Source organism: Callorhinus ursinus, unplaced genomic scaffold, assembly GCF_003265705.2.
Source record: "Callorhinus ursinus isolate GAN/ISIS: 27379988/994484 unplaced genomic scaffold, GSC_fseal_2.0 scaffold19, whole genome shotgun sequence".
Taxonomy (NCBI): domain Eukaryota; kingdom Metazoa; phylum Chordata; class Mammalia; order Carnivora; family Otariidae; genus Callorhinus; species Callorhinus ursinus.
The window spans coordinates 10,743,942-10,757,402 of record NW_027397081.1 but is presented as its reverse complement, the minus strand read 5'-3'; the positions used below and the strand labels follow the sequence as shown (position 1 = coordinate 10,757,402).

At 42.5% G+C, this 13,461-nt stretch overlaps 1 protein-coding gene across 1 annotated transcript in view; it reads left to right on the top strand.

Annotated features, from left to right (window-relative positions):
• The first annotated feature begins 4,786 nt into the window (after positions 1-4,786).
• ZW10 (zw10 kinetochore protein) overlaps positions 4,787-13,461 on the top strand; it is a 32,846-nt gene continuing 24,171 nt past the window's right edge. The window contains exons 1-6 of the mRNA XM_025893729.2: positions 4,787-4,974; positions 6,781-6,915; positions 10,996-11,097; positions 11,280-11,357; positions 11,511-11,670; positions 13,166-13,318. Of these exons, the coding sequence (XP_025749514.1) occupies positions 4,870-4,974; positions 6,781-6,915; positions 10,996-11,097; positions 11,280-11,357; positions 11,511-11,670; positions 13,166-13,318 (733 nt within the window). The 5' untranslated portion in view covers positions 4,787-4,869. The remainder of the gene's footprint in view (positions 4,975-6,780; positions 6,916-10,995; positions 11,098-11,279; positions 11,358-11,510; positions 11,671-13,165; positions 13,319-13,461) is intronic.

The following is a 13,461-nucleotide window of genomic DNA, read 5'->3' as shown; positions in this document are numbered from 1 at the left end:
CCAAGATTGGATGTGGGCGTGGGTTCTGGGGGAGGGCCTCATGAGAGGCAAAAAAAAGCCAGATGGTAAACCTTCAATATCTATTTGATGAGTAAATTCATAAACCTGAAGGTAAAATCACTCCCCTGTTCCAAGATGATGAGAATGGTGTTCTGGGAATATACATTGATGTAATCTTTCTGGAGGACAACATGACTTCATATTTCATACTTTTATTTTTTTAAAGATTATTTATTTGAGAGAAAGAGAGAGAGAGAGGAGGGGCAGAGGGAGAGGGAAAGAAATCCTCAAGCAGACTCCCTGCTGAGCATGGAGCCCCATGCAGGACTCAATCCCAGGACCCTGAGATCATAACCTGAGCCGAAACCAAGAGTTGGACACTTAGCCCACTGAGGCACCCGGGCATCCCTCATATTTCATACTTTTAAATATGTACATACTTTGATCCAGCACCTTACCTCCAGGAACTGACCCTAATTTATTGTGAGTATATACAGAGATTATGAAAATGTCCATTGAAATATTGGTTAGTACTGGGCAGCCATTTTAAAGTGATGTAGAAGAAATTTCAATGACATGAAAAATATTTTTGATTCTTTGTTAAGTGAGACAGGCAAGTGACTGACCAATCAGTGTATAGAGCATGTAGAGTACAATTTCACTTTCAAAAAAGCGTGTACATCTATATCTACATATCATACATCACAAAATGTGAACCATGGTTATTTTAGTGGAAGGATTATGGATAGTGTTTATTTGTTTATTTGTGATTATCCATGTATTTTATATATTTTATAAATGTACCAGTTAATATTTTTGTAAGCAGGAAACAAATAGAAAATGCCTCATCCGAGGAAGCAATCCAGACCCAGAATCCGCCAGGAGGGAAGCGCTCCCTCCCTCCCCCACCCCACCTAAGCTCCAGCTGCTGTAGGACAGTGGCTGTAAGAGGTGGTACCCTTGCCAGCTTTCATTCCGATGTGTTGCTGTTGCCAAAAGGCAGGTTCTGACAGCAAAGGAAATAATTTGCATTTACTGAGTATGGCTAAATGCCAGACTTTTGACCAGATGCTTTATCCGTATTTAATTTTCACCCCACCACTGTGAGATACATGTTAGGCAATGTACCAGTGTGCCCCAGCTGGTAAGCAACAGATCTAGCTCCTGAGCCAGGCGGTTTCAGCCCGTGTCACTTCAGGTCCCTGTCTCCAGGCCGCCACGGTGACTCCCTCTGCCCTGCACCTGCACAACCAGTGACATAGCATGTGGGCATGGTTAATCTTTATGGCAAAACACCGAAGAAAATTGGGATTTCTTATAATGAAGACATACGTGTTGACCAATGTATTCCCCTCTTCATATTTTAAGCTACTGATTGTCCTATGGTGCACTAGGAAGGGGAAGCGGGGAGGAAGGATCTAAGAAAACACTACCTTGACTTTATCTGAATGATGTCTCAATACAGTCTGATCAGATTATCAGCGGTGTGGGGGTGGAGGGAGGTGACCAGAATCATCTCGGAGGCCCTTTTTTTCCTTTTATGTTTTATTATAGAACATTTCAAACACATACACAAGTAGAGCAAATGGAAAAAGAAATTTCATGTCTTACCACCCAGCTTCAGAAATTACCCACACATACCAGTCTTATTTCATGCCTGCCCACATCCACCATCCGCATCCCTCCCTTCCCACTGTTTTGAAGCAAATGGGGTACTTTCTCAAATTGTAGGCTCCTTCTGCTGTTTTTGTAACAACCACATGTTCTAATCAACACAATGGCAAAATATTATGCATCCCTGGAAATGCTGTCTGCTTGCACTATATTCATCCAGGTCTGTATTTGGTATTTTCCTTCTTGAACACAGGCACGCCACATGTATAGGAGCTCTGACAGGTCAGGAGGAATTCTTTCAGACACCACTCCTTATTCCCTCACCTTTTCTTCAGAGCCCTTTCTTTCCTTCTTCTTCTTCTTTTTTTTTTTTTTTTTTAAGATTTATTTTTCTGGGTGCTTGGGTGGCTCAGTCAGTTAAGCGTCTGCCTTCGGCTCAGGTCATGATCCCAGGGTCCTGGAATGGAGCCCTGCATCGGGCTCCCTGCTCGGTGGAGAGCCTGCTTCTCTCTCTCTCCCTCTGCTCCTCCCCTGGCTTTTCTTTGAGAGAGAGTATGCATGGTGGGGGGAGGGGCAAGGGAGAGACAGAGAGAGACAAGGAGAGAGAACCTTAAGCGGACTCCCTGCTGAGTGCAGAGCCTGATGCGGCACTCGATCCCATGACCCTGAGATCATGACCCAAGCAGAAAACAAGAGTTGAAAGCTTAACTGACTGAGCCACCCAGGCGCCCCTTTCAGAGCCCTTTCTTGACAATTTGTGAAAATCTGTGAGTTGGGAGGCATATAAACCATGATAAGTGTGAACTGTGGAGGAGGTCAGGTTAGTGAGGGAAAACAAAACCCATTCATTTTATTAATTTCTTTTTATTTATTCAGGTAGTCATTCATGCCTGTCTGCACCGTCTGTGTGTGGCTATCCCACTCCATTCCTTCTTTCTCCTCCTTCCTCAGTCTAACTCTGGCTCTTCCTGGCCTTTCCCTGCAAACTTGAGGGGCAGTCTGCCACTTATCCCGTGACCTCTCTGCCCAGGGAGGGGCAGAGCTCTGCAGTTGCATTTGTGGGTCTGACCTATGGACTGGTTTCCTGGAGAAGATTCTAGAACCTCAATCTCAAAGTGGCATCTCCTTCCATTCTCAGTTCAGATTCCTTCTTCTTCTTCTTCTTCTTTTAAAGATTTTATTTATTTGACAGAGAGAGACATGGCAAGAGAAGGAACACAAGCAGTGGGAGTGGGAGAGGGAGAAGCAGGCTTCCCGTGGAGCAGGGAGCCCGATGCGGGGCTCGATCCCAGGACCCTGGGATCATGACCTGAGCCGAAGGCAGACGCTTAATGACTGAGCCACCCAGGTGCCCCAGTTCAGATTCCTTCTTACTGTGAAACTTTTCTGATTCAATCAGGGACTGGGTGCTACTCCTCCATTATTTCCCCTGCCCTTTGTATCTTCCTCAGAGGTGACTTTAGCTTCGGGGCTGTTACTTGCATAGGCCCCTTCTCAGGCCTGCACCTAATTTTGTATTTATTTTCTATTCTTTTCCTTAAAGAGTCCTCCCCTTCCCAGCAACTGGATAAGACCTAGTGCCCACAAAATCTGGATTGATCTCTCATTTACCTTCAAGATGGCAATGATCATATTTCCTGGGATTATTTATTCACACATTTTGGATTTTCAGCCTAGCTCAGTGTCTGTCATACGTAGTTACTCAATAAATATGTAAGTTTTCAGGAATATCCCCTGCAGGTCCTTCTTTCTCACTGGGCATTTAGTAGTCGTAGCATTTAGAATTCAAAGTGAGGCTGACAGGTGTACTGAACAGAAGTTGATTTGGTTTTCTAGGGAGAGATGCCTTCCCAGCACGTTATGGCTATCCTTTGTGCTTCCTGTCTCAATCCCAGTTTCATTTCCTTTGCTCATTTCACAGAAAGCTGCCCTTGCCTCACTGGGATAAGCAGATAGTCCCACGGGCACTTAAAATTGACAAGGACTTTCGGGTCAGCATCTACTTGGGGTCAACCCTCACCAAATACCTTTTTAAAAAAATTAAAGATGACATTCTAATCAAAGTAGTACATGTTTATGACAGAAAAATAGGAAAACAGGGCAAAAAAGAGAAAAAATACCATAAGTCTGCCACTCAGATAATTTGGTGTATATCCTTTACCACTCTATATGTATCTATATCTATTTATTTTATTTTATTTTTTATCTTTTTAAAGATTTTATTTATTTATTTGAGACAGGGAGAGAAACAGCAAACATCGTGTATGTAGTATGTTGTGAACATCTTTCAGTATGTAACACATGTAAATAATGAAACAATTTTTTAAAACTTTTGATAAAGTTAATTTGTAACCTCTGATAGAAAGTGTTAAGTATCTTGTTCTAGTCTACACAGTACTAATGTTATTTATGCTTAGGTAATATGAATAATATAAAAAAATATGTAATGGGGGCACCTGGGGCTCAGTTGGTTCAGCCTCTGCCTTCAGCTCAGGTCATGATCTCAGGGTCCTGGGATTCCCCCCCCCAAAATCAGGCTCTCTGCTCAGCAGGGAGTCTGCTTCTCCTCTCCCTCTGTGCCCCTGGGTGCGCGCTCTCTCAAATAAATAAATAAAAATCTTTAAAAATATATATAAGTATGTAATGTATTACGTAGAAGAAACACATGTGTATTTGTTACACAGATGTAGTATGTATGTACATAGATTGCATTGTAAACCATGCAACATAAAAGGAGTGCAATTTAGTCAGACTTTTTTTATGAGGTGATGCCACTTCATTTGCACAACTCCAGAGGGCACTATTCATATAGACTCTGAAAGCCGCCGCAGCCCTTGAGAGTGAATATTTAACGAAAAAAGATCAAGGTGGGTTCCTCGGGTATTCCAGCTCAATAAATTTCACAGTTAAGCGTTTTGAAGTTGAGAAAGGTTCATTTAGAACTGGTTTTTAAGTAAAAACATTTCATTTCTTCTGGCGAAAAACAGGCGGGAAGAGACAAGCTATTTGGAAACAGCCAGGGAGGGAAACGCGTCTTCCCCAGTTTGCCCGCTACGGGACACCGTGGAAATTCCACGCTAGGACTGTCGCGGTGCCTGCTGGGAGTTGTAGTGCGTCCTCGCATTCGGAGCCACGGTCTGGGCCCCGCGAGACTCAGTTTCCCGGCAGGCCGCGCGCCAACCCTGCCGGCGGGACTGGGGCTGCCGCGCTGGCCGCAAGAGAGTGACCCTGTCCGTCTTGGTTCCAGTCGTGGCGATGGCTTCGTTCGTGACGGAGGTTCTGGCACACTCGGGGCGGCTGGAGAAGGAGGATCTGGGCACTCGGATCAGCCGCCTGACCCGGCGGGTGGAGGAGATTAAGGTGAAGGCCCAGCAGCCGGGGGCTGACTGAAAAGGGACGCCGGGTCCGTTTGTGGAGGGACCGGGAAAGGAGTGGGGGCTAAGGGCAGAGAGGGGGTGTGAGCAGAGTCAGGTGGAGGGGCTGAGTGAGAAGAATCTGAAGTGGGAGGGCTGGGAAGTGTGTGGCTTGGGGAGGCGCGCGGAGGGGAGCCCAGACGGGTTGGGGAGTGAGGAGGCGCGGAGGCCTGGCGCTTAGGGGCGGAGGAGGCGGTGTCCGAGGAGGGCTGGGCAGTGGGGTTAGGGTGGGGACCGGTCAGGTCGGGGGCTTCGGAGGAAGACTGTGGAGACCCAGCAGAGGAGGTGGGTCTGGAAGCCCCGAGGTGTCCAGGGAGGGAGCATGTGCGAGGGATAGGACCACCTTCCTGGTTTGTGTTTATCTCCTCCGCCCGCTCCTTTTTATACCATTCGCTGATGAATAAAATAGCTTTGGGAGAATGGTACCATTCTCCTCTCTGAAATTTCTGTTGTTCCAGTCTGTCAACATGTTTTTGAAACTCTGGTCTTCATCCCCAAGTCCTTTGAGGCCGCTCTGAGTGTTGTAAAACAGAGAGAGAACGCTTCAGTGGACCCTGCTGTCTTGAGATTGATACCAACCCCCAAAGCACGGCGCTATTCACAGTTTCACTCTGTATTGGTACCCTTCCCTTGCGAGTCTTTGCCCACATCTTTGTTGCTTTCATTTAAAGTTGTGTGCACCCACGTTCAGTCTGGGTTTCAGGGAGCAAGTTTGGCACCCTATCCTAAAGGCGCAAGAAGTAGGTCTTCCTCACAACCCCTGATTTTACAAAAATGGTTTCCTGACTTGTAAGTATTCATGTTGCGGCCATCTCTTTTTTAACACGGCTTTAGGGTTTTTCACCACTTTTTATATTAAGCTACCTTAGCATGGCACTCAAGGCTCCTAGTGTTCTGGACCTAACTTTCCTTTCACTGGGTTTCTTTCCTTCACCAACTTGGATCTTCAGCCAACTGACAATTACTTTCTATGCTCCAAGCCGACCCAGTATTTTTCCTGGTTCCCAGACTTTGCTTATGTGGCCATCTTTTCATCTTTACCTATAGTATTTCTACCCATTTTTCATGTCCTATCTCAAATCTAGTTTCCTGCATATAAAGTATCTCCATTTTTCCCCACAAGCAGAGGTGATCTCTTTCTCATTTGTGTTTCTGCAGGACATTAACTCTTCCTATATTACATTTTTATATTCTGTTACTTAAGTGTATAGTAATTTTTCTCCTTAAAAATAACTATTATTTATGGGCAGGCATAATTTTTTCTGGTATTTTCCAAAGCTTTCAGTGCAGAGTATTCAATAATTTATTTATTGATGAAGCTCAAATTGAGAGTTTTAAGATTAGGCCTTAAAATTCTATAAGCAAGAAGATAGAAATTCCTAAGTTGAAGTATACAAATTGTGGATTTAATTTATCTGTTTGCTTTTTCTAGTAGTATACGATTAAAGTTGGTGGCTGCAGTCTGAGCTAATCTAGTGTAATATGAGAGCTTCTGGCTCCCCCTTTTCTTTTTCAGCATTTGTACAACTTTTGGGCACTAGTGGAAATTGGTGATCATTGTCTTCTTGCATCCTAATAATGTTATGGGATCCTGAAAGGTGGGAGAAATGTGTTTTTCAAAGAAACCCATTGGCTTGGAGGAAAAATGAAGGGGTGTGGGTAATGGCCAGAAGGCTCCAACATGGAGGATTCCTTATGGAAGATGAGCTGTTCTCTACTCATCTCACTGTAATTCTTCTGTCTTATTTTATAGGGTGAAGTGTGCACTATGATCAGCAAGAAGTATAGTGAATTCCTGCCTAGCATGCAAAGTGCACAGGACCTGGTTACCCAAGTGGATAAGCTATCTGAGGACATTGACCTGCTGAAATCCAGGATAGAGAGTGAGGTAAAAATGCTTCATTATATTGGTTAGGTTTGTAGGGTGGTAGTTCAGCTACCTGATTGCTCAGACAGTTCAATTCTGTGTATAAGTTTTCAAGACCTCACTTTCCTTATTGGTCAATGGAAGTTGTATTGTATAACTTTAGAGTAACTTCCAGTTTTAAAATAGAAATATTTTCCAAAACTATAAACAATTTTCATAGTAAATTTTTAAAAGCTATAATAATAATGTCTTGCATTTGAATAGCACTTTATAAATTAGAAAAAAAAAATCTGAGAATTTTATTGTCTTCAAAATAAAGCTGGGTCATTTGGACTTTTATCTCTTAGTTTAAAATGCTTACATCTCTTAATGGCTAGTATTCTCCCATATCTATAGCTGGCCTCTGCACATTCCAGCCTCAACATAATCTTGGTCATTTGGCCTTCTCCTGGAAAATTGGCTTGACTTGCCAGCTACAACCACTCTGCTTCCTGTCATAAAGCCACTTTATCTGGACACACAAAGAATCCTTGCCTGTCTTGTACTGTGTCGCTGTGTCGGGCCCTGCTTGCTATGCTCCTTATGGAAGGTCTGGTGGGGTTTAGAAATGCTTACCATGTTTGCCAGAGTGCTGTCATCACAAAAAGAAGTAGGCCAGTGTGGAAACAAAAATAGCCACTTCAAAATTTTAAAAACTTTTTTCACATATATTATTTCACCAGGAGTTTTTTCCTGTATTTAACTTTTAGGAAACATAGTCATTTGAAGCAAGGAAAGCTGATATTAGAGGTTTAGGCAGATGTAATCTTCGAGGCCTTTTACATCTATTGCTAAATTATTGGGCAGGGCTCACTGATACCCCAAATCGAGATGGTGAAGTGTTTTCAAAGTCCTCAAGGAAAGATGCCCAAGTCTTTTCTCTGTGTGACAGTTACTAAGGAAGGAAAGTGAGCAGATGTGTTTTTCAAAAGTTCTATATAAAACTTTAATCACAAATGAGGATTTCCAGTTACCTAGAAAATCTACTAACAGCCAGTTCATCAATCATTCTGATTAGAAATTTTAATAAAAATCTGTTACTCTACAACTCTGGCACAGTTCAAATAATATTTTCAAGGTGTATTTGTAGTTAGTTGATTGTTTGATCCGTGAGTCAATAGTGCAATCTTAGATTGTACTATTAGAAATGCAGTGTCTGGAATAAGAGAGTCATGGACTGTCTGTACCAGATTATGGTTGGTGAAATTTATTCAGTTCTGGTTGTTGCATTTTGAAAGGTGCCTGGTCTAAATGAGAAGGTCCATACCTAAACATTGTATCATCGGAAGAACAGTGGAAGAAACTGAGGATGTTTAGCCCTAGTAAGATTCAAACTTACGGCTGGAGAAGGAGAATGAGATTTAATAGGTAGATATTATAAAGAGATTTAATCAGTCATATGGTATACTTATTCAGCATCTACAAGGGGTCAAACACTGTGGTAGTTACTGAACACAACAGTTTTTTATTTCAAAATGTGAATCTCTTGCCTAATGTAGATGACTAAAATAGTATGATGCTTATTAAATAGGAATAATTCAATCAGAGAGGGAAAATACAGCTAAGCTTGACTTCCTATAGGAAATAGTATCAGACCAAAACCTGAAGTAATAGGTAGTTAGGCAAAGAGGAAGGAAGAGTGTTTTAGGTGGACATAGGGGATAGCCTTGCAGAGACATAGATGGAATGGAGAGATGTCACTTTCAGAGAGCTGCAGGGATTCCACGTGACTCACGTGGTGGGAAAGGACACGAGATGAGAATAGAAAGGTAAGCAAGGACCATGTCTATCAGGTTAAGCAGTGTGGACGTTATCTTGATGGCACTGTGGAAGCCATGGAGGATTTTCAACAGAGTAGTGATATCAGGTTTGAATTTGAGGAATCCCATTCTGCTTGCAGTTTGAAGAATGGACTTGGGGAGAATGAGACAGGGACATGAGCTGGCAGTTAAAGCATTAGGAGGCAGTTAAGCTAATCAGGGAAGAAAGGACAGGGGCCTGCTCTAAAGTCAGTGGCAGTGAGGATGGAGAAGAGGGTGAGGATGAATCCTAGTGACATTTAAGAGATGGGATCTTTGGGACTTGATGTGGGCAGTGAAAGATGGAGGAGTCAAGGATCATGGAGAACGAGGTCATTGATGTGCCATTCACTGAAAAGGAAATCTAGAGAAAGGAGTAGGTTTTTGTGGGGTGCCTGTGGGGTATGCAAATGGAGCTGCACGTTGGAGTGTAATAAGACAAAGGCTAGACTTCAACAAGAAATGAAAAGAGAGAGCGAGAGAGAGAGACAGACCTTGAAATGCAGTGGCTCAAATGGCTTTTTAGTTGCAGTAGTCCAGGCTGCCAGGCTGATTCTACACAGTCAAGAACTATGAGGGAATCTGAGGTTTTATCTGCTTGTAGTTTAGCTAGTTAGCCTGCCACAGTTTCACGGATGCTACTAGAAGACATGAGACTCCTTGGGTGGGAGATCAAGGACAGTTTAGTACTCACAACAGTGGGCAGACTGAGCATTTTGTACAGAGGTTAGGAACAAAGAGAGGGCACGGACGAGGCACATCTGTTTTCTTGACTCACACTTGGAAATGGTTCACATCACTTCTGCTTATATTTCATTGGTGAGATCTTAGACACATGGTCACACTCCACTGAGAGAGCCTACAAGTCTCATCGGGTAGCCGTGTGCTGTTACTGTGGGGGAATGGGAAAATGGCTTTTAGTTGGCAGTTTACACATCACCCATCCATATACGTGTTTGGAGCTTAGGAAAGTGATGTGGACTTGAGATAGAAGTCTTTGGAAATGGAAGCCATGAGCCACTGATTGCCCAGAGAGAGTGTGGAGAGCAGGGTTTCTCAACCTCGACACTGTTGATATTTGGGACTGGATAGTTCTTTGTTGTGGTGGGCTATCCTGTGCATTGTGGGGTAATCTGCAGTATCTCTGGTCTCTACTCCCTAGATGCCAGTAGAACTCCCTCCATTGTGACAACCTAAAATGTCTCCAGACACTGCCAGATGTCCCTAGATGGGAGGGGGGGGAAATACGATTGTTTTTTTGAGAACCACTGGTTCAGGGTGGGAGGAGGGCCAGGGAGAAAGGACTATCAATCTGTATGAAGTGGTCAGAGGGAAAATGAAGTTCCCCAAAGAAAATGAATGGCCAAAGAACTAGGAGGAAAATCTGGAGAATAATTTCAGGGAACCAAGGGAAGGAAAGTAACTTTACTGATAAATAAACACTGATGATGTTTGCTTTGGATTTAGCAACAAGGAGTTGATTGGTGTTTGGGGCACTGTTTTGGAATAGTTTTGATGGAATGGTGGGGGTAGAAACCAGATCTCGGTGAGTTGTAGAATGAATGAGAAGTGGGAAAGTAAAGACAGTGAGCATGGATCACTCTTGCAAGAAGCTTGTTTGTGAGAGGGAGGAGAGAAATAAGGTAGCCACTGAGAAATAGGGGTTGCTGAGGTGGAGGGAATTATTTTCTCAAAGATGGAAATTTCAGCATCTTTAAACCTGAAGGAAGGAGCCTTGCTCTAGTAGGCACTCAGTCAGTGTATATTTTATGAATGAGGAATGAATCAGGAAGCGGTAAAAGATACAGAAAAGAAGAATTGATAGTGCAAAGTCCCTGAAAAGATGGGACAGAATGGGAGGTGGATTCTGATTCAGCATACAATCTTTCTAAGAGTTAGAGCTATTAGCTGTAGAATGAATTGCCACTTAGCAGTGGGGATACCCCTCTAATCATCCAGGTGGATGAGCTCTCTGATGAAAAATACTGCTTAAATTAAGGCTAGATTGTGACATGAGCCTGTTATGTTGAAGGCATATTGCTGCATAGGATAACGGTTTAGACTAAGTGAACCGCTTAAGATCTCTTCCCAATACATTCTGTGACTTTTTGTTTGTTTGTTTGTTTGTTATTCCAGTCTTAACCAGCATTTGAATTTCAGTATGAATTATGTTCACCTAATGAAGCTTATTGATGAACTATAAATGCTTTATTTCTTAGATATAGTATAACTTAGGAGTACTTATGTTTGATGTGTGAATTAGGTTCGCCGGGATCTTCATGTATCAACTGCTGAATTTACAGACTTGAAGCAACAGTTGGAAAGAGACTCAGTAGTCCTAAGTTTGCTTAAGCAGCTGCAACAGGTCAGTAAACTCAACACTCAGTGTTTTGCTGGTGAGAAAGTCATTTTTTCCCAGTTGGTCTTATTATTAAATGTGTATCCCTCTAAGGTATTTTTTCATATTTTAAAAATAAACAAGCAGACAGACTTGAAATAATAGGATGTATAAAATGAAATACCTAATAACAGTGTTTATTGTTTTAGTTTTCTACTGCTATTGAAGAATATAATGGTGCACTAACGGAGAAGAAGTATGTCACTGCTGCTCAGTGTCTGGAAGAGGTACTAAATGCTTTCTCCACATTATAAGCAATTAATACTGTTCTTGTTTTTAGTAAATTTTCTGTTCCACTTATTCCTTATCATTATACCAGTATATTCTCATTGCCTTGAGGCTAGATGGAATGTCTAACGATGATTCCATCTCACTGCCAGGCGCAGAAATGCTTGAAGTTACTGAAATCCAGAAAATGCTTTGATTTAAAAATGTTGAAATCTCTCCACATGGAGCTCACAATACAGAAACAGAACATCCTTTACCACCTTGGAGAAGAGTGGCAGAAGCTGATCGTATGGAAGTTCCCGCCATCAAAAGGTGCTGCTGACCTCAGGTGGACTGCTTTGCTTAATCTGCCTGAACCAGTGTGGCCTCTGAATATATTCTAAATATCTTATACTGGGGGATAAGGAGGTTTCATTTATCCGTCTCCACTGCACTGAGTTCTCCTTTTAAGCAGAATGCGTGTTAGGACTAGCTCCTCACTTTACTCCCCCTGAATCTCTCTCTCTGTTCCCTTCACGAGGAAGGAACACAGCAAGGGAAGATGACTGGGTGGGTGGGATTCGTGTGATGAGGGTGCGGCGGTGGAGGAGGTGGTAGCTGTTTAAGACCCCAGAGAGTTTCCACTGCACTGTAGGCCCACCCATTCCCAACAGCCCTAATCCCAGCAATTTACCATGGCCGGAAAGCTTTGAAAAGCTGTTCAACCATTTCCTCTCTTGGCGAGGGAAGAAGACGCTGGGTGAGAGGGCGGTCAGTGGGACAGGGGTTTGGCTGTTTTTTTCAGTCCTCAGGGAAAAATGGTGGAAAAATCATGAGATACTGGGTGCTTTGCAAGATGAAGAAATAGGATGACTTTGGCCCTGGCTTTGCTTGACCCTGCTTGGCTCTCAGGCTCTCTGCTCACTCCAGGTGCCAGTTGTCTTTGATGTCTGGTTTACACAGAGTAGAACCTCCGAGACTATATGTAAAGGACATGCCATTACACCTGGTATATATTCTAGTATTGAATCTTGAAATTTAGGTTGTTTCAGTCTCCCCCCAACCCCTTTCCCGTATCCACTTGGGCCTCCAAATTCATTAAATACGTATGTATGTATGTACACACACACATACATACATACACACACACACACACACACACACACGTGTATGTATTTCACTTTGAAGGAAGTAATCTAGAAAATTTTGGGTTATACTTGCAGGCAGACTAAAATTAAGAGAAGATAGCAGGCGTGTTAATTTTTTGTTATTATACACCCTTCTTGTTAAATTTATTAGGCAGGCTATTTTCTATACTTAGTAAGAAAAAACATTAAGGAGATCTTAAAGTGAAACTGGGACCTCACATGTCACTCTTTTTTTTTTTTTTTTAAAGATTTTATTTATTTATTTGACAGAGACACAGCGAGAGAGGGAACACAAGCAGGGGGAGTGGGAGAGAGAGAAGCAGGCTTCCCGCAGAGTGGGGATCGTGACCTGAGCTGAAGACAGATGCTTAACGACTAAGCCACCCAGGCGCCCCCTCACGTGTCATTCTTTACCTCCACTCATTACATATTTAATAAGCATCTATTAGGCACATCTTCTTGCTTTTGCACTTAGTTTGGTTCTTTGAATATACCAAAAACAGTCATTTCTTGTTTTAAAGTGATGCCAAGGACACGTATGTCATAATAAAAATTTGGTTACGTTGGAAGTGTATTGTAATAAAACCACATATTTAGGAATCTCAGAATGAGCTCTGAGGAATAGAGGTGGGAATATCTTGTATTGCTGAGACAGCTGATGTTTTCCCCCTTTTTCTTAGATACCAGTAACTTGGAATCTTGCCTACAAACAGAACTTCATTTATGCATTGAACAATCTCAGAAAGAAGAGAAGACCCCTGTGCCACCCATCAATTCTGTCCTCCTGGCATTTTCTATTCTTGGGGAGCTACAAATGAAGCTTAAATCATTTGGTAAGGCATACTACTTTGTTTCATTTTCATGAAATCTCAGAATATTCGGTATTAACGGAATGACATAAGTTTATAAAATATTCTCTAGATAATATTGATGATAGATCCTGGGTTTGGCCTTATGATTCATCAAATGGAATTCT